The 19,250-nt window shown below is 36.6% G+C and overlaps 1 protein-coding gene across 2 annotated transcripts in view; it reads left to right on the forward strand.

Moving 5' to 3' along the window:
- The window catches only part of HCN1 (hyperpolarization activated cyclic nucleotide gated potassium channel 1), a 396,554-nt gene that overhangs the window by 276,751 nt on the left and 100,553 nt on the right, over positions 1 to 19,250 (forward strand). For both annotated transcript variants that reach the window (XM_082723243.1, XM_082723244.1), the window contains one exon: positions 707 to 925. In XM_082723243.1, coding sequence (XP_082579369.1) covers positions 707 to 925 — 219 coding nt within the window. The remainder of the gene's footprint in view (positions 1 to 706; positions 926 to 19,250) is intronic.

Here is a 19,250-nt window from a genome sequence, read left to right on the forward strand (position 1 = left end):
AAAGTGTGTTTATTTTACCTTTAAGAAATACAGAATTAAGGACTATGCAGATATATCAGTTTGGATTTTTTAAATCTAAACATCATAGTTTTGATAAAAATTCTGATACTTAGGTCCATCGGCTTCACATTTACCTGTGACATTTCTTAGCTTGCAAATACACTGCTAGAAAATGATTGGATTTCCTAGAAGCTTTGGAATGAGCCTGTCAGCAGTCATTCTTTTTTTATATGACAGTCACACCATTGTCCCAAACGAAATTTTAGGGGATTTTTTGTTGCTGTTGTTATTGTTGTTTTAAGATTTTATTTATTTATTTGACAGAGATCACAAGTAGGCAGAGAGGTAGGCAGAGAGAGAGGAGGAAGCAGGCTCCCGGCTGAGCAGAGAGCCCCATGTCGGCTCCATCCCAGCTGGGATCGTGACCCGAGCCAAAGGCAGAGGCTTTAACCCACTGAGCCACCCAGCCGCCCCCAAAATTTTAGTTTTAAAAACAACAAACCTAAAACTGACATTTGGGATGCATGTGTTAACAGTAAATTATTTCTGTTTCCTAGTGGTTGGCAAGCTTTGAAGAACATCAGGTCATTTGAGTAACAATGAAGGAAAATTATCTGTGTTAATGTTTTTGTGTACAGGTCACACCCACTTTTTATTCCGCTATCATGATGGCTCAGCTTGTTTTCTTTATTCTCTTCTGTTCCAGAATGACTCGTGGGGAAAGCAGTATTCATATGCACTCTTCAAAGCCATGAGTCACATGCTGTGCATCGGGTATGGAGCCCAGGCCCCAGTCAGCATGTCGGATCTCTGGATTACCATGCTTAGCATGATCGTTGGGGCCACCTGCTACGCCATGTTTGTCGGCCATGCCACAGCTTTAATCCAGTCTTTGGATTCCTCCAGGCGGCAGTATCAAGAGAAGGTAATTCGTTTTATCACTAGTATCTTCAACCAGCTCGTTTGTAAATCGAGTTAATATTGTTCAGGTAACTAAATTCTTAATGTATCAAAAATATAATGAAATAAAATGTACAAAGCAGGAAAACAATCTATTTTGATATTTTGTAGTTTCCCCAAGATGCTTGTGGTAGCTGTCATTTGTTTCCAATTTCTTTCTTGAATAGCACTTTTTAAAAAAAATCTGAATTCACATCCACAGAAAAAAATAATTACATGTTTGAGAAGGCATGGAGCAGATTTGCAGTATTACCATCCATCATGCTCTATCATATTTCAACAGTTAAGGTAATATGCAGCCTTCTCTAGTATATGTTAGAAAAATACGTTAGCGATTAAATGTAACTTAGGCAGCCATTGTGCATGTCCCTCTGTGTTTCTCTGCATTATAATCATAATTTATATTATAACCCATATGCTTTGCTGAACATATGTTGCTCTTCTGTGTAGATAAGTCACCACACCCTCTAGTCTTAAAAATGCATATTAACAGCTGCTATCATATGTTCTTAAGCACAATGTGTTCATTAAAATAATTGCTGCTCTAAACTTCTTTAAAAAAAAGAGAGGAAAAGTAAATATATGCGATAATATATTCATTGGATTCTTTTTCATATGCTGAATTATTCTGTCTGGGTCTGAACCTTGGATAATTGGACAGTACATGTATATTTAACACATTATATCATGTACATGTATATCATTAACTTTCGGACAGATAAATAAGAATATTTCATAACTGAAGGAAGGATTTATAATGTAGAAGTTTGGTTTAACATGATGGAGTATATACTGTATACTGCACCAAAGAGCATGTCTGCAAGTAATGATTAAAATAGTTCTAGAATACTTCTCCTAGTGAGTGATAACAGGCTAGACTCATAACTACTTACAAAATAGCCGAAGATTGTTTCAGTTGTTTTATTTACAGACGTTTTCAACCCTATAATCACACAATAGGAGAAAAGGATCCCAGAGTCTTTATTTCCCTTGAATGTAATTACACTGCCACCAACTATTGGAATGAGCAAGTTGGCATTTTATTACTGAAGTAATGAAAAGATGAACCACCAAAATTGCTTCAAGGTACATTTTAAAATAAAGCCTTCAATTACATTGGAAAGAACAAAGCACATAGTAAGGGAGAAGAGACTTTATGGAATGGTGACTTTGACTAAAAATTATATACTCAAAGGAATTTGGGCAAACTTTATGGGGATTTAAGACAAGACTACAACAAGGTATATGTTTCTATTATACTGTTTGTTCTCTTCCAGTTGACATTGCTTTTTTTAAAAAAAAAAATGCTCTTTTCCCATCTCCTTTTTGTCTGCACTATTGGTACCTATTTTTCTTAAAAACAAATAAATCTTCAATTTCCAGTATTGCGTTTATTACCATTGTATTGCATAATAAGTGAATTCACTATTTTTATGTTTTTAGACCTGCTTTATAATCCAAGTATAACTTAGAAACCCAATGCCTATGCAATTATAAGCAAAGATATTATGATGCCTGCAATATTTCAAATTATCAAGTTCTTGATATTACAAAGGGCTTAATAGAGGGCAAGCATACTGAGGTAATCTTTTACTTTCTGGAGCAATCTAATCAGAATGAGCTGATTATAAGTATATATATGGATTTTCTTATTCTGGATGTTTCATATAAATGCAGTTATGCAATATATGATCTTCATCCAAATTGTATCATGTGTCAGTGCTTAATTACTTATTTTGGCTCATTTATATCCCATTGTATGGATATATCAGCATTTTGTTTATCTTTTCTTCAGTTGATGGACATTTGAATTGTTTCCTCCTTTCACTGTCATGAATAGAGCTGCTATTAACATTTGAGTACAAGTATAATTTGAATATCTGTTTTCATTTTGTTAAGGTATATACCTAGGAGTGGAATCGCTGGGTTATATAATAATCCCATGTTTAACTTTTTGAGGAACTGCTTTTTTTGTAGCTAATATTTATCTTTGGGTGTATTGGAACCATCTGCCATGGAGGACTATAAAATGAATATTGATATTGTTTTCACTGCCATATACCCAGTAATAACATAGTTTTGATGGAAAAGTGAGCACCAGTACTTTTTATAGTAGCTATTCAGAATCCACTGGTGTTCAGCCCACATAATCAGACCCAGAGTTCACACCTAGACATAACAATCTATTGTCTCTTCATCTGCCATACTGCTGGGCTCCAGTGAAACTTTCAATCAAATCTAGTCTACTGCAAGTCATCTGGCCCACTGCGTATGTCTGGAATCTTAGAGTTATTTAATTCTACCTTCTTAGGGAACATCTGTTCATTTGGGTTCTCCCAGCCGGAAGTTGTCCTATCATCTTAAGCAGCAACAGTAGATCCTCTGATTATGAGATCCTTCCCTACACAATTTAGCAATGTTACTAATCTGACAGTAGGGTATCATTATCATCATCATTTGCTCTCTTGACCAAAAAAAATGCAATGATTTTCACAGTATAGCATTGCACATTAAACTCTGACTTGAATCACAATGTATGTTCCTGATTTCATGGGTCATCATGTTTCATGTTCAATGACAATTCAGACAGCAACGTTTTCCTCTTCTGTCAGTTATGGAGATTTAATAGTTTAAAACTGGTGGCATTTAAAATGTGCCTCTCCTGATGCTCTGCTCTGGGTTCCTAGCTAGATTCATACTTTCTATGACTGGTAGACTGAGCAAGCTGAACTTCAGTAATAACCTAAAGTAATTAAATCATATTTTTTGGTTTTCAATTGTGGTTTTAAGTTTATTTAGTGAAGGTCATCTTTTCTGAATAAATAAAATCCCTCCCCCAGAACTTTTTGAGGCTAGAAGCCAGAAATGAGGAAGGTAGACAAAGTCCATAGGCTCTCTTTTCTCTCCTGTCAGAAGACTCGAGGAGCTACTGTTTGCCTTCAGAGAGAAGACACAGCGGGGAGGAAAAGGAAGGGAAAAGGCAGTTTTCACACCTGCTACGTGTGTGAAGTTAGTGTCCTTTGGTGGGAATGGCAAATGATTAAAGCTGATGGTTCCTTTATGAGATCCTTTGGACTCTTCAGGTAACACCCACTGAGTCTCTCTCCTATTCTTCCTAGATGAGGTACTGCAAATTGAGGAGTTATCTCCAAGTTCTTTCTGCTCTGGGCTTCTTGCTCTGCCAGGCGGTACTCTTGGACAGGACCCAAGATACAATGCTGGCCCCGCTGTATGACTCAGATCTGGTCCACAGAAAAGCACCCCTGCATCCCTCCCTCAACCCATCCCTCAGTACTCACCTGCCTCCACACCAAAGCGATGAAGAGCCTGTGTCTAGCCTTCTCCAATTCCTTGGTAGGAGTTAGACCCTGTCCACAAGTTATTTATGTGTTCTCATATGCGAAACAAAACCCAGATCCATGTGTCCCAACTATGTGACCTTAGTTCAGAGATCCCCAAGTGGTTTTCTTGAAGCTGTACTCCCAGGTCATGTGTTAGAAGGTTTAGGGAGCTGGCAAAGGGACTCATAGCACAACAGTTACACTCTGAAGAAATCCACTCACTAATCCCATCAGGAAAATTCTCCTCTACCTTGTTCACCGCTGTAGAACTTTGATACCTCCGCTGTAGAACTTTTTTTTTTTTTTTTTTTTTAACTTTGATACCTCCGGGAGTCTGGCTCCTTGAATCACCATTTACATTTGTAGACCAGTATTTAAGAGACAACTTTATACAGGCTGTTAGTAGTCAAGTTCTGGCAGAGTGAAAGTTATATGCAGATTTTCGACTATGCGAGGGGGTCAGCACCCTTAACCCTCACTTTATTTCAGAGGTCAATGGTATAAATAATCGTTCCCTGGCCAAATAAATTTGGAATTGTCGACTGAAAAAGATGCATCAAAGTGCTGTTTCTGTGGATAAGTGTGTGCACCCTGAACATTTAACTTCTTGTGTTTGCCTTCTGTGCCAAACCCCTTGAATTGTAATTGATTAGAGTGCACTTTGGAAAACATCTTTCTAGACAAACTCCCCAAAATGGATATTCCATTTTTTTTAACTGACCCTGGGTGGTTACACTCTTTTCTAGATATGTCTGCAGTTCATCTCATCTTCAGGAGACGAAACTATTTTTGATCATCCTGTGTCTTTATACTGCTGCAACTTAGTGCTTATGCTTGGGCAGCCCTGGGGAACCTACTACTATTTTTAGATTCTCTTCCCTGTCATACAATTATAGTAATAGCAGCTTTTAGGTGTGCAAGAATTTTAACACAATACACAGTATGAATTTAGAGTAAGAGATTTCCAACTCACCTTGGTATACTTGATGTACGTGAAAGGCATTTTTTTTAAAAGATACGTGTTCAGCATCATGATCAGACTATTACATTTAGCAATCAACAGCATGCGTCCAAAAAAAAAAACACAAAAAACAAAAAATAAACAAACAAAAAAACTGCATTAAAACCCTTTGCTGAGAAGCTTTACACTTTCCACAGAACAGAAACTAAAATAACCTGTTATAAAGTTAGTCACAAATACAGCCCTTGAATTTTTTGCCCATACACGTGAGTATTGTTTAAAACATGTCTTCTTTGTAGCAGCTAGGTGGTGCCACCCCTGTGCTTGGCTGAGTTCATAAATCTCTTGTAACCTATAGCTTCCCTGTCACTTCTCTGGCTCTCCTCTCCTGTTAAGCCTTGTTCCCTGGCAGTAATGAAAACCTTCTGCCACTGTCATAGTTAGTGCTGCTGCTGATGCTGGAACCACCATAGCCACCTTGGTTTCCTGGTTTGCCAAAGTATTGGCCTCCACCACAAGGGCCAGAGTTTCTGCCTCCAAAAATTTCCTCCTTTCGTGGGTCCAAAATTTCAAGATTGATTGTTGTTATTGCCAAAATCATTATACCTTCAGTCACCTCCAGAGCTGCTGCCATCATTACCAAATCCATTATAGGCATTCCCACTGCCATCGTATCTGCCACCGCCTGAATAGCCACCAAAGCCACCTTGCCCACAAAAGTTTCCCCCACAACCAAAGCTGTCATTCCATCAAAACCTCCATGACCACCGCCAAAGTTTCCAGAACCACTTCGATCTCTTGGTTGGATGAGGGCCTAGCCATCTCCTGCTTTCTCTTGCATAAGGCTTTCCTTACCTCACAGCTGTGGCCATTCACAGTGTGGCATTTTTGAATGACAATCTTGTCTACAGAGTTGTGGTCATCAAATGTTACAAAAGTAAAGCCACTCTTTGTGCTACTGTCAGTCATGATTTCAATCACTTCAGTTTTCCCATACTGTTCAAAATAGTCTCTTAGATGGTGTTCCTCGGTGGCTTCTTTAATGCCACCAACAGACATCTTCACAGTTTAGTGGGCACCAGGTCTTTGAGAATCTTCTCTTGAGACAACCCTCTTGGTTCCACACTCTTCCATCCACCTCGTGTGACCTCGTGTTCATGGCTGCAGCCACCTCCTCCGCAGGGGCATGTGTGACAGACCCAAAGTCTCTGGAGCACTTGGTGTTTAGATCTCTCATTACCACTCAGTCTATAAGCATTCCCCATTGTTCAAAATGGGTCCTCGGGTATTGTGCTAAGCCAAATAAGTTGATCAGAGAAAGAGAATTATCATAGGATAATTTGATATGTGGAATTTGAGAAACAAGGTGGAGGATCATAGGGAAGAGAGGAAAAAATGAAACAAGATGAAACCAGGAAGGGAGACAAACCATAAGAGACTCTGAGATTCAGTCAGGAAACAAATTGAGGGTTGCTGGAGTGGAAGGGTTGGGAGGGATGGGGTGTCTGGGTGATGGACATTGGGGAGGCTCTGTTCTATGGCGAGTGCTGTGAATTGTGTAAGACTGATGATCCACAGACCTGTACCCCTGAAGCAAATAAGACATTATATGTTAATTTAAAAAATAAGTGAAAATTTTAAAAATAAATAAATAAAATGAAATGGTTCCTCAGACTCTCAGCAGTTGTTTCCAAGTTCAAACCCTCTGACAAAGAGTTTCCAAAACTGTTTAGTCTCTTCGGGGGCCTCTGACTTAGACATGACAGCAGTGGGAAAAGAGACTTCAATGATGCTTACTCGGCAGCATCCGTGGACAGAAAGCCATGAAAGATTTTTAATGTATAGTTTGAATCTGACCCAAGAATAACTCTAATTATATGAGGAAATTATCAGAGTGAAATACCTTTATATACTGAATAGCTTCCTAAATCCAGGAAGCAAAGTGTCTAAGTCCAAGACAAGTGCAGGAATGATTTTTTTTTTTTTTAATAGACTGTGCTTGTTGATGGTAGAGCACATGGCAGTGAGCCAGTGCTACTCCAGGCTTCAAATATTGATTATGTTCTATAAAATTTTTAAAATGTCATATTCTCAATTTAATAATGATAGGAAATTTAAAGGCTAAATTATCCAAAAGAGCAATGATAAAATTTTCTTCATCTCTGCAAGAGCTTCTATGATGCTCATTAAAGGCCCTTTGGAATAAGAAGGTATGGTTTAATATAAGTAATCTCTCAATCATAGAAGCGAGTTGTAAGTAATCCTGTATGAAACTACATCAAATTACATAATTTTGTGTAATCATACCTAAAACATAATATTCTAAATCTCGTCACTCCAGGCAAATATTTTTTTCTTGGTTTTAGTTAAAAATCCATAGAACCTTATTCTTTCCTTGTAAATGAAGAACTATAATCAGGACTATTGTATTTCTTATTCCATAGAAATTTTTTTTTCTCTTTTTTTTTTCTTTTTTAATCAGTTTAATCTTCCAAATTTGTATAAGCTCATGGTATGACCAGAGACAAAAAGTTAAGCCCAAGACCTGCTCTCATTTTCAATCCACTGAAATATCATTTGCAATAAAGGATTTGATTTCACATCAGTTAAAATAAAGTTATTATGGTTAATATAGACATTTTCTTGGTAATATGCCCTTCAAAAATAATTTGAGTAGGGGACGAATGATGCCTAATCAACTTTGAAACTCTTATGGATCTCTCAACCAAACCTCATTTCCAGCCAAATAATTATTGTTCTCTCAACAAATCAAATGAGTCTGACTTGCTACACCCTTCACCCTATCCCTTTGTATAATTTTACCCCTTTCGCTGTTTACCTAGGTTGTGCCCTTCCCTTTGGAAGGCTGTGAGATCTTCTCTGATTGTCTCAACTATAGTAATCTATTTTTTGTGTATATTTTATCTGTCCAGAAGAGGTTAAGCACCATTGTGGAAACACCTGTGTCTCAGCTACTGTGTCATTCAGCCCTTGTACGTAGAAACCTCGGTATTATGATGCTGAGGATATAGTGGCAGTGAAGATCTAGAATGTTTATTGGTCCAACCTTTATGCTAACATAAATAGAAATAACAGTTTATAATTTGAACTATACTTATGCTGCCACATAAGTATACATGAGCACATCTTTTAAAAAATGTTATTTATTTACTTGTAGATAAACATAAAGATACTGCCTCACATGTTACAGCAAGTACTTGCTTATGTATTGTATATACTTATTTAGCTTAAACACTTGTAAAGACTTAATTTTCAATATGCTTTACCCTCTGGAATTCTGAGACTGATTTCTCTGTAAGTAAAAGCTATATTATGAAAATGCCTTTCATTAGGGCTGACACAATTTGTTAGTTTCCGGGTTGATCAGTATTGTGTTCTCCTTTAGGATGTGATGGAACCCATCATCCAAATAGATGGATGGGAATGCTTATCACTGCTGTCATGTAATTCTGAGTCTTTAAAAAAAAAAAAAAAAGACTATGACCAGAGCAAAGAGAAAAAATTCAGAGTAGTGACTATGATAGTTTGTAGGTAATTCTATTATTCGGTTAAAAGAAAAGAAGAGCAATTATGTCCTGCTTTCTTAACCTATCTTCACTTAGTCAGTTGAGCTGCTAATTTGATTTACTGATTTTGTAGGCTATGTTAGTATCGGCCTTCAGAAAAGCAAAGAGACCTTGAAGTTAAAATGATCTTGACCTTGGAAAATCAAATTGACCCAATGCTTAAATTAAAAATGGCTCAATGCCTTCATTTTGATTGGGAACATTTTTAGGGGGAAGATGTAGCTCTAAAATCCATGTGCATTCAGCAAAATGTTTCACTTGCTTTTCTTCCTTATTCGTAAAGGCTTTCTTCCTTCCTTTACAAATGAGAATGCCATGAGCACAACTCCCACATGGTTTCTTAATTAGTCAGAAAGATTTCCAATTCCGCTATACCATATACTTTTGCCTCCCAGGAGCTGAATTTAACGTACTCTTGTATGTTAAAGTGGTAGTTCTGCCAAATGTTTTCAGGCCAAGGAGATCCTACGACTGGGACTATCTTCGAGATTTTCTCCTAGGAAAACAGCAGGGCAGTAGCCCTTGGGTTAGCTTCATGTGGCCACTTGAGCTGCTAACAAATCGGGCTAGTGGCAGAATGATGATGCTTCCCATTTTCAGCTGAGAAAAAATTTTCTTATGTTAACTAAGTATTGTAAGAAAGATAGGGACAGGTAGAGGGAGGGCTTTGGAGGCTGTTAATTTAATGAAGGTGAAAAATAGAATTTTGCCACTTGTAAATCTCTCATACCACTGATTTCCAACCAACCTTTGTATTTTAATATATCCCACTGAGAAATATGGTATTCCTTTTCACTCAGTGATACTTTCTGTAGCAATATTCTACGTGAGAGGGTGAAATTTCCCATATCTTTATTGTTAGTATTCATGGTTTCAGGACTATACAAAGTGGTAAAAATTGGCTCTCAGCAATACTTCATCTAATTCTTTGCAGTTTACATTTATCATTTATTGATCATATGACAGCCTCTTATAATAGCTCTAAAGTAGAGTTGCATTTTCTACCATTTTTCTTTTCTGATTGATCTATTGACTTAATTTTTTAGGAATGTTTGTATTTTCATTTGAATGTACTCCCTGAATCTCTCTTTCAAGTGTTTTGCTGTATTATATTTGTTGCCCCTTATATATCATGAGACATAAATAAATACACTATTAAGCACTTTCACAGGGCAGAAGCTTGGTTACCAGGGACCCACTAATCTGACAAGAATGCACAGTGAATAAGAATTACTGAATGGAACTTGCATTTGCTTAGTCAGGTCATTGGGACCCGTTTGAAAAAGGCTTTGAAGAATGCAAGGGAAAAAAATCAGCAGGTAGTGATAGTCACTATGAGACCAATGTCCCAGAGAAGACCCCTAATTTTGAGAAGACTCCTGGCAGACAGGAATAAAATGTGCAAACGCCCAGAGGTGGGTGTATGTGGGAATATTGAATTGTCTAATTTGAGTAAAGCAATAACTACCTTGTTGGGGAAACTGTGAAATAAGATTGGGTTATGGTCCACCTACAATAGTTTTGAATGTGGGAATGATGGGATTATACTTTGGGAAAAGGATATTCATTGCAAAATTTTAGCAATAGGAGATAGTAGTTGAAGCTGTCTTATAGGAAAATAAATCACAGCAGTCCATGAGATATGGTGTAGCCTTGACGCAGATCGTAAAGCTCCGAGATCAAATAGATCACTTCAGAAATGCTCACTGATAGATTAACACAACATGTTAAACAGGACAGGAATTGTAAGTAGATAGGAACACTCTGGTTAATAAACCCACTGGAAATGACCTTCTTTATAAGGAATCATGATCCAAATAGTCTTCAGAGATAGCTTTCACGTGAGTCAGATGTCAGATAATCCATTTTTTAATCCATTAAATGCATATTTACTAAATGCTTACTATGTGTCAGGTCTGGTACTAGACGCCAGGCACACAATATAGGCAAATAAAGATAGTACTTTACCTCATCAAGACTCTTGTAGTATAGTGGGCGGGAGTGGAGGGACATGACACCCAGAAACAAGATCTGTAGAAAACAGTCAGTTATAAAAATTGTAAAGTGCTGTAAGAGAAATGTAAAGACATGATAAGAGATTTTTAGGACTTCGGCTTAATTCATATGAGATGCAGTGAGAGTGGGAGAGGAGAAAAATCGATATTTAAGAAGAAACCTAAGAATGAGTAGAAGGGAGATAGTGAAGTGACCAGCATGGGGAAAAGCACTGAGGTGTGAAAAAGTTTGCCATGATTCAAGAACAGACAGGAAAGTGTGATTAGAGCTGAGGAAAGTGAAGCCGTTCAGGATGAGACTGGAAAGCTTAACTTGTGTCGGATTAGGTGGAACAGATTAGGTGGAACCTCATAGGCCTCCTTAACCGTGTTGTACTGTAGCCCAACTGCTATGAGAGTCTAGTAAGAATTTGATGCAGAAGAGTTACATTAGATAAGATTTGAAATTTTTAAGTGTCCAGTCAACAATGTATGTAATAGATTAAAGGAAAGCAAAAATGGCCAGGTGTTTTTTGGCATTAGGCAAATGGGCTAGTGCTAACTTACAAAGACCCAAGTAGGATTTCAGTTTTATTAGATGTAATATTAAACAAGGTGGAAATATTAGACAGGCCATTCCAGATTGAATAAATACCACCTATGGCAAATGCTGAACTGTTTTAAGGATATAAACAGTTCAGTGACGCAAAGAACTATATGATTTTACTAATAAAACTATATGATTTTACAAAGAACTATGATTTTACTATTAAAATAACTATATGAGAGATGAGAAGCCACATGAGTGGGGTGGCACTGTTTTAGATGACCATTTTTATTATTTTTTTTTACTTACTTATTTTTTTAAGATTTTATTTATCTATTAGAGAAAGAGAGAGATCAGAAGTAGGCAGAGAGGCAGGTGTAGAGAGGGGGAAGCAGACTCCCCGCTAAGCAAGAACCTGCCTTGGGCTGGATCCCAGCCTGAGACCATAGCCTGGGCCAAGGGCAGAGGCTTAACCCACTGAGCCACCCAGGTGCCCCTTACTTATTTATTTTGACAGAGAGACAGAGAGAAAGAGAGAGAGAACATAAGCAGGGGGAGCAGGAGAGGGAGAAGCATGTTTCCCGCTGAGCAGGAAGCCAGATGTGGGGCTCGATAGCAGGACACTGGTAACATGACTTGAGCCAAATGCAGATGCTTAATGCATGAGCCACCCAGCTGCCCCAAGGTGGCCATTTTTAATACCGGTTCTTCCAAAATTTTTTCTCCACTGTCCCTCAAACTTTAATATGCATCATAATCACCTGGAGAGCTTCTTAATACACATCTGTGGGCCCCATTCCCAACGTTTCTGATTCATTAGGTCTAGAGTGCCTGAGAATTTGCATTTCCAACAAATTTCAGTTGCTGCTGCTGCTGCTGCTGCTGCTGCTGGTCCAAAGACTATCCTTTGAGAACTACTGCCCTAGAGTATTGTTCTTATATGTGTGTTTTAAGCTGTGCACAGACATGTCTGTCTTCTAGCTCATGACCAGGAAGGGAACATGGAGAACACACATCATATCAACTCACTGCATTGATGAGAACTTGGTTATGTTCTGCTTGAGGAGGCTGAGAAACAATCTCGCTGGGGAGCTCTTTGACCAGCTAACACCTCAATACATATAGAAAAGGCAAAGAACAGACTTAGGTGGGAGTCTTGTTATTTCTGCCATAAATACTACAGCAAAAAATTAGGCAGAAAAATGCTTGGTATTTTCTAGGAAACTGATACACTTTGGATGGGTCATGGAGTACTTGAAAAACAGTGGTGAATATGGACCTAAAGTCATTTGTGTTTGGTTTGGTAGGCAATGAAGAGCCATACAGACTTTGAATTAAATGGCCTCACTCTACAAGAACTTAGACAATAGAGAATGGGGCAAGAAGTGATGGAGGAATAAAATGGAGGGAAGAACCTATGTCTTCCATTGAGCCATCTGTTAGTAAACTTGGACTGCATTACCGAGAATGCTTCTTATGCATTCTGTCTTATCTATCAGAGATGGTGAAGTGTCTTTAAAACAGTAATGGACTGTATACTTTTTATTAACAAAGATATCACTGTTACAAGAAAAATCTATTATATAGTTATATACCAATAATTTTGTTTCCTCAGACTTTTCAATTGTGATCTGATTATTCTGAATCACTAACATGGATTTTCTGTCATTTTCAATGAAACAAAAAATGTGTTTTGTATAAAACAAAATGATGCCAGATTTACCATAATGTTATAATTCACTCTCTAGGGCGCCTGGGTGGCTCAGTGGGTTAAGCCGCTGCCTTCGGCTCAGGTCATGATCTCAGGGTCCTGGGATCGAGTCCCGCATCGGGTTCTCTGTTCAGCAGGGAGCCTGCTTCCCTCTCTCTCTCTCTCTGCCTGCCTCTCTGCCTCCTTGTGATCTCTGCCTGTCAAATAAATAAATAAATAAATAAAATCTTAAAAAAAAAAAATTCACTCTCTGAAGTCGGATTTTTTTTTTCTCTCTGAAGAATGTATGAAATGAGATAAAAATTCATGGATTTTGTTGTTTTGATTAATTTGAATCCCAGTACAGCTAACATACAGTGTTACATAAGTTTCAGCCATACAATACAGTGATTCCACAATTCTGTACATTACTCCATGCTCATGGTGGTAAGTGTGCTCTTATTCCCTTCACCTGTTTAATCCATCCACCTACCCTCCACTCCTCTAGTAGGCACCAGTTCTCTGTAGTAAAGAGTCTGTTTCTTGGTGTGTGTGTGTGTGTGTGTGTGTGTGTGTGTCTTTCCCTTTGCTCCTTTGTTTTGTTTCTAAAATTCCACATATGAGTGCAAATATATATTTATCTTCCTCTTATTTCACTCAGTATTACTCTCTTCTAGTTCCATCTATGTCAGTGCAAATAGCAAGATTTCATTCTATTTTATGGTTGAATAATATTCCATTAAATTATATTATACACTATATATATAATTTCTTCTTTACCCATTCATCAATCCATGGACACTTGGACTACTTCCATACTTTGGCTATTGAAAATGGTGCTGCTGTAAACATAGGGGTGCATGTATTTCTTTGAATTAGTTTTTTGTATTCTTTGGGTAAATATCCAATAGTGCGATTGCTGGGTCATACAGTAGTACTATTTTTAACTTTTTGAGGACACCCCATACTGTTTTTCACATTGGCTGTACCAGTTTGCATTCCCATCAACAGTGCATGAGTGTTCCTTTCTCTCCACATTCTTGCCAACACTTGTTATTTCTTGTGTTTTCAATTTTAGCCATTCTGACAGGTATGAGGTGATATCTCATTGTAGTATTGGTTTGCATTTCTCTGGTGAGTGATGGTGAGCTTCTTTTCATGTGTCTATTGGCCATCTGTATGCCTTCTTTGAAGAAATGTCTGTTCATGTTTTCCCCCTTTTTTAAGTTGTATTATTCATATTTGGGGTGTTGAGCTTTTTAAGTTCTTTATATATTTTGGATACTAACCTGTTATTAGATATGTCATTTGCATTATCTTCTCCCATTCTGCAAGTTGTTTTTTCATTTCTTTGATTGTTTCCTTTACTGTGCAGAGCTCTTTATTTTGAAGTTATCCCAATAGTTCATTTTTGCTTTTGTTTCCCTAGTTTCAGGGGACCTATCTAGAAAAAAATCTGTCAAAGAAGTGATTGCCTGTGTTCCTTTCTAGGATGTTTATGGTTTTAAGTCTCACGTTTAGGTCTTTAATCCATTTTGAATTTATTTTTCTATATGGTGTAAGAAAGTGGTCCAGTTTCATTCTTTTGCTTGTAGCTGTCCAGTTTTCCCAACATCATTTGTTAAAGGGAGAGTTATTTTCCCTTTAGATATTTTTTCTTGCTTTGTTAAAGATAAATTGATCATATAAGTCTGGGCTCATTTCTGGGTTCTCTATTCTGTTCCATTAATCTACATGACTGTTTTTGTGCTATACCATACTATATTAATCACTACAGCTTTATAATATAGTTTGCAATCTAGAATTGTGGTGCCTCTAGCCTTGCCTTTCTTTTTCAAGATTGCTTTGGTTATTGGGGGTCTTTTGTGGTTCCATACAAATTTTAAGATTGTTTATTCTATTTCTGTGAAAAATGCTGTTGGTATTTTGATAAGGATTGTGTTAAATGTGTAGATTGCTTTGGGTAGTATAGACATTTTAACAGTATTTGTTCTCTCAGTCCATGAGCATGGAGTGTCTTTCCATTTCTTTGTGTCACCTGTGTTGATTGTTACATCACCTGTGTCTTGTGTGTGATTTTATTTATTTGAGTCATTTCTCTTCTTTTCTTCATAAGTCTGGCTAGAGGCTTATCAATTTTATTATTTTTTTAAAGAACCAGCTCCTGTTTTCATTGATCTGTTCTTTCTGTTTGTTTTTTTTTTTTTAAGTCTCCATATGATTTATTTCTGCTCTAATCTTTACTATCACCTTCCTTCTGCTAGTTTTAAGTTTTGTTCGTTCTTCATTTTCTGTTTTCTTTAGGTTAAGTTTAGGTTGCATATTTGAGATTTTTTCTTGCTTCTTGAGGTAGGCCTGTATTGCTATAAATTTCCCTCTTAGAACTGCTTTTGCTACATACCAAAGATTTTGGATCATTGTATTTCATTTTCATTTGCTTCTATGGATTTTTTAAATTTCTTCTTTTATTTCCTGGTTGACCCTTTCATTGTTTAGTAGCATGTTACTTAATCTCTATGTATTTGTGGTCTTTCCAGGTTTTTCCTTGTGGTTAACTTTTAATTTCATAACACTATGGTCAGAAAAGATGCATAGTATGACTTTGATCTTCTTGAATTTGTCGAGACTAGTTTTGAGGCCTAATATGTGATCTATTCTGGAGAATGCTCCATGTGCACTTGAAAAGAATGTGTATTCTCCTATTTTAGGATGTGGTGTTATGAAGATATCTGTTAAAACCATTGCTTCCAGTATATCATTCAAAGCCATCATTACCTTGTTGGTTTTCTGTTTACATGACCTGTCTGTCCATTGATGTAAGTGGGGTGTTGACATCCCCTACTATTATTGGATCACTATCGATTAGTTCCTTTATGTTTGTTATTAACAATTTCATGTATTTGGGTACTCCTGTTTTGGGTGTATAAATATTTATAATTTTTATATCTTCTTGTTGGATTGTCCCTTTTATGATTATGTACTATCCTTCTTTGTCTTTTGTTACAGTCTTTGTTTTTAAAGTCTATTTTGTCTGTTATTAGTATTGCTACTCCATCTTTCTTTTGACATCCATTTACATGATAGATGTTTCTCCATCCCTTCTCTTTCAATCTGCAGGTGTCTTTAGTTCTAAAATGAGTCTCTCATGGGCAGCATGCAGATGGGTCTTGTTTTTTTAACCCATTCTGACATCCTCAGACTTTTGATTGGAGTGTTTAGTCCATTTACATTCAGAATAATTATTGATAGATATGTATTTATTGTCATTTTAATACTTGTCTTGTGGTTGTTTCTGAAAATTTTCTCTGGTCCTTTCTTGTCTTTTTCTATTTCCTAGTTGCTGGTTTTCTCTGGTATGTTGTATCTTTATCCCTTCTTCTATCAATGGACACTTGGGCTGCTTCCATACTTTGGTTTTTGTAAATAATGCTACTGTAAACATAGGGGTGCATATATCCTTTTGAATTAGTGTTTTCATATTCTTTGGGTAAATACCCAGTAGTGTAATTACTGAATCATATGGTAATTATATTTTTAACTTTTTATCTCCATAGTGACTATACTGGTTGCATTCCCACTAACAGTGCATGAGAACTCAAGAGTTTTGAACTTAGTAGATTGATAGTGTGAACTTCTGATACAAATTAAGTACTTCTACTATACAAATGAAGCAAGTCTAAACTGCTTTGATACAAAATATTTTCAACTTTTTCTGACTCTACCAATATTTTACTTAAAGGGTACAAACATATAATATAAGAGAGATGATTATATTTCACATTCACAGCTTCAGCTTTGCCAAGTAAAATTATCTTAGAATAATACATTCAATTTAAAAGATTTCTTGCTGCCCTCCTACTTCACCGAGTTATTATTAAAGTTAATGAGCCAAAATTTTGGAAGTTGTTTAAACCATTGGGGAAAAGCCACTATTTAAAATACTTAGTATTAGCATATTTAATGAAAAATGATCTTCAGCTTCTGTATTGCAGTTTTATTAAGTGATATTTAGAGGGAATTCCAGATGTCTACTAAATGATACAAATAGATTATTTCCACTTTTTCCTCAGTGAGAATATATTGCTAGTCATAATAACTCCCTGAATTAAGATCCCCACTTGAATTTAGCAGAAAAGCAACATATTAGAAACAGATGCAGAGCTGCTAAATGTGGGTGCATGGAGAGGAAGGAGGAAAAACAACCTACAGCAAGAGCAGAAACAGGAAAATGACAGAAACCACATTCCACAGCTAAAACGCCAGTCCTGTGGCACAATGCAGTGTAGAACCGGGCCTTGTCTGCCTGGGTAGCTTTCGACTGATTTAGAGAAGGCTCTGGTTGGAGGACTCCCATCCTGCATCTGGACTCCAATTTATTTTGATCAATTTCTAAAATGTATTTTTACTACAATGAGAGTTCCTTCTGTTTTGGTGGCATATGGCAGGCAGATTGTAAAGCTGAGCTGGTCCTGGAGACACGAGAGTTTTGGCTCACACATACTTGAAGAGGTGAGGAGGCTCTGAATCACATAATAATGGTGGCCAGAAAATAATGAACAGTTCATGCATCCTTCAGTAACAGTGAACAGTCTCAGACACAGCCACATGGGGCTCAGGTAGATGATAATTGTGGAATTTTGTTTTCCGGTTTGCCCAAACTTACTTTCTTTAAAATTTGGATTCATCATTTAAATCCTACAGGTTTTTCATCCAGACTTTTTAGTAGTTAAAAACAAACACACACGCATACACACACACACACACACACACACACACACCTTTAAAAAGATGGTAAAGATTGCTTTAAAATATCAGGAAATTTCACATTTGATTTGAGGGATGATTCTTCTGAAATATATTTAAATGTTTTGAAAGGGTAAAAGGGTATATGTCTTAATTGTCTGGAAGTTTTCTTTAATTGGAACACTATTTCCTGATTGGATGACTCATTCATCCTGGCTTCCTGGCAAGATTACAAACTCCTAGTCATGCAGGCTACAGGAAGTTGTGCATTGGAGAAATCACAGAATTTTAAAAATTAAATTTATAAATCAGGTTTTTTAAAATAAATGATTCCGAAGACAAGATTCTAACTTTAATAAATTCATAATGTTTTCTTTATGCAATCGCAATAATAATCCCTTCTATAGAAATCTGAAAAAAATCTAGCATAAATCATGCAGTACCACATTTTATAGAAATATAAAATACCCCATTTTCTGTCTCAGTTTTAGGTAATAATAAGTGAAAGCTGAATCTATGCAATTTTAAAGAATTATAACAAAGAAAATAATATTCTAAGAATGAGTGTGCATGGGGCTCAACTGTATTAGAACATATCTATAAAGACATCTGTATTTTTAAAATCATTGTCTGGATAACTAATGCTGTATAGACAACATTAGCATAAATATTTTTTTAGCTTAAAAGATACTAGGTTACACTTTAATTTGTTGGTACTGGAAAGAAGGAAGAGTTTTCTATTTAGGCACCCTTATTATGATTTTACTCTCAATTAATTTACATTTCAGAGATAAGAAGCCTGTGACCCAGGGAGATTAAATTATATTCCATATTCACACATCAAGCTAGCAGAGTGGCAAAGATACAAAGCAGCATTCTTATTTCCTAACCCAGTGTGCTTTGGAGAGATGCATAGGTAATTAAAGAGGATAAAATTATCAGGAGTATTTACAGGTCAGCCTTTGCATTTATCTTCTAACCTCTAAAAAGAGACCATATATCTGAAGACCCTGTTGTGAGCTAAATTACTATTCTCAGATTGTTGCCTTTATACAAAAAATTTTTTGAAAAAAGGAGTGATGCTCAAGTCAGAGCAGATTAATTACACTTTTCCTTGGTTGAGCCCATGGACTTGGTGAGCTAGACTGTAAGTGGGCACTGTATCCAGATATAAATAACTTTTCACTAAAAAATTACTTTGCCAGTGCAGTTTCGGTGCTTTCAGCTTTATAAATAGTGCATTTACACTTTAGAAAATCAATTTCCATGATTTTTATTGACAATAAAATAGTATCCCACAGATTTCATATTGTTGCGAAGTTTTTCTTTGACTACATTTAATGGAATATATACACCATTCAGATGTCTGAGGGTTATTAATAGCCCATCACATTCATCAATCAGGTTGGTCCACAAACCTTTTCATT

This window comes from Mustela nivalis (assembly GCF_964662115.1).
Source record: "Mustela nivalis genome assembly, chromosome: 3".
Classification (NCBI taxonomy): Eukaryota; Metazoa; Chordata; class Mammalia; order Carnivora; family Mustelidae; genus Mustela; species Mustela nivalis.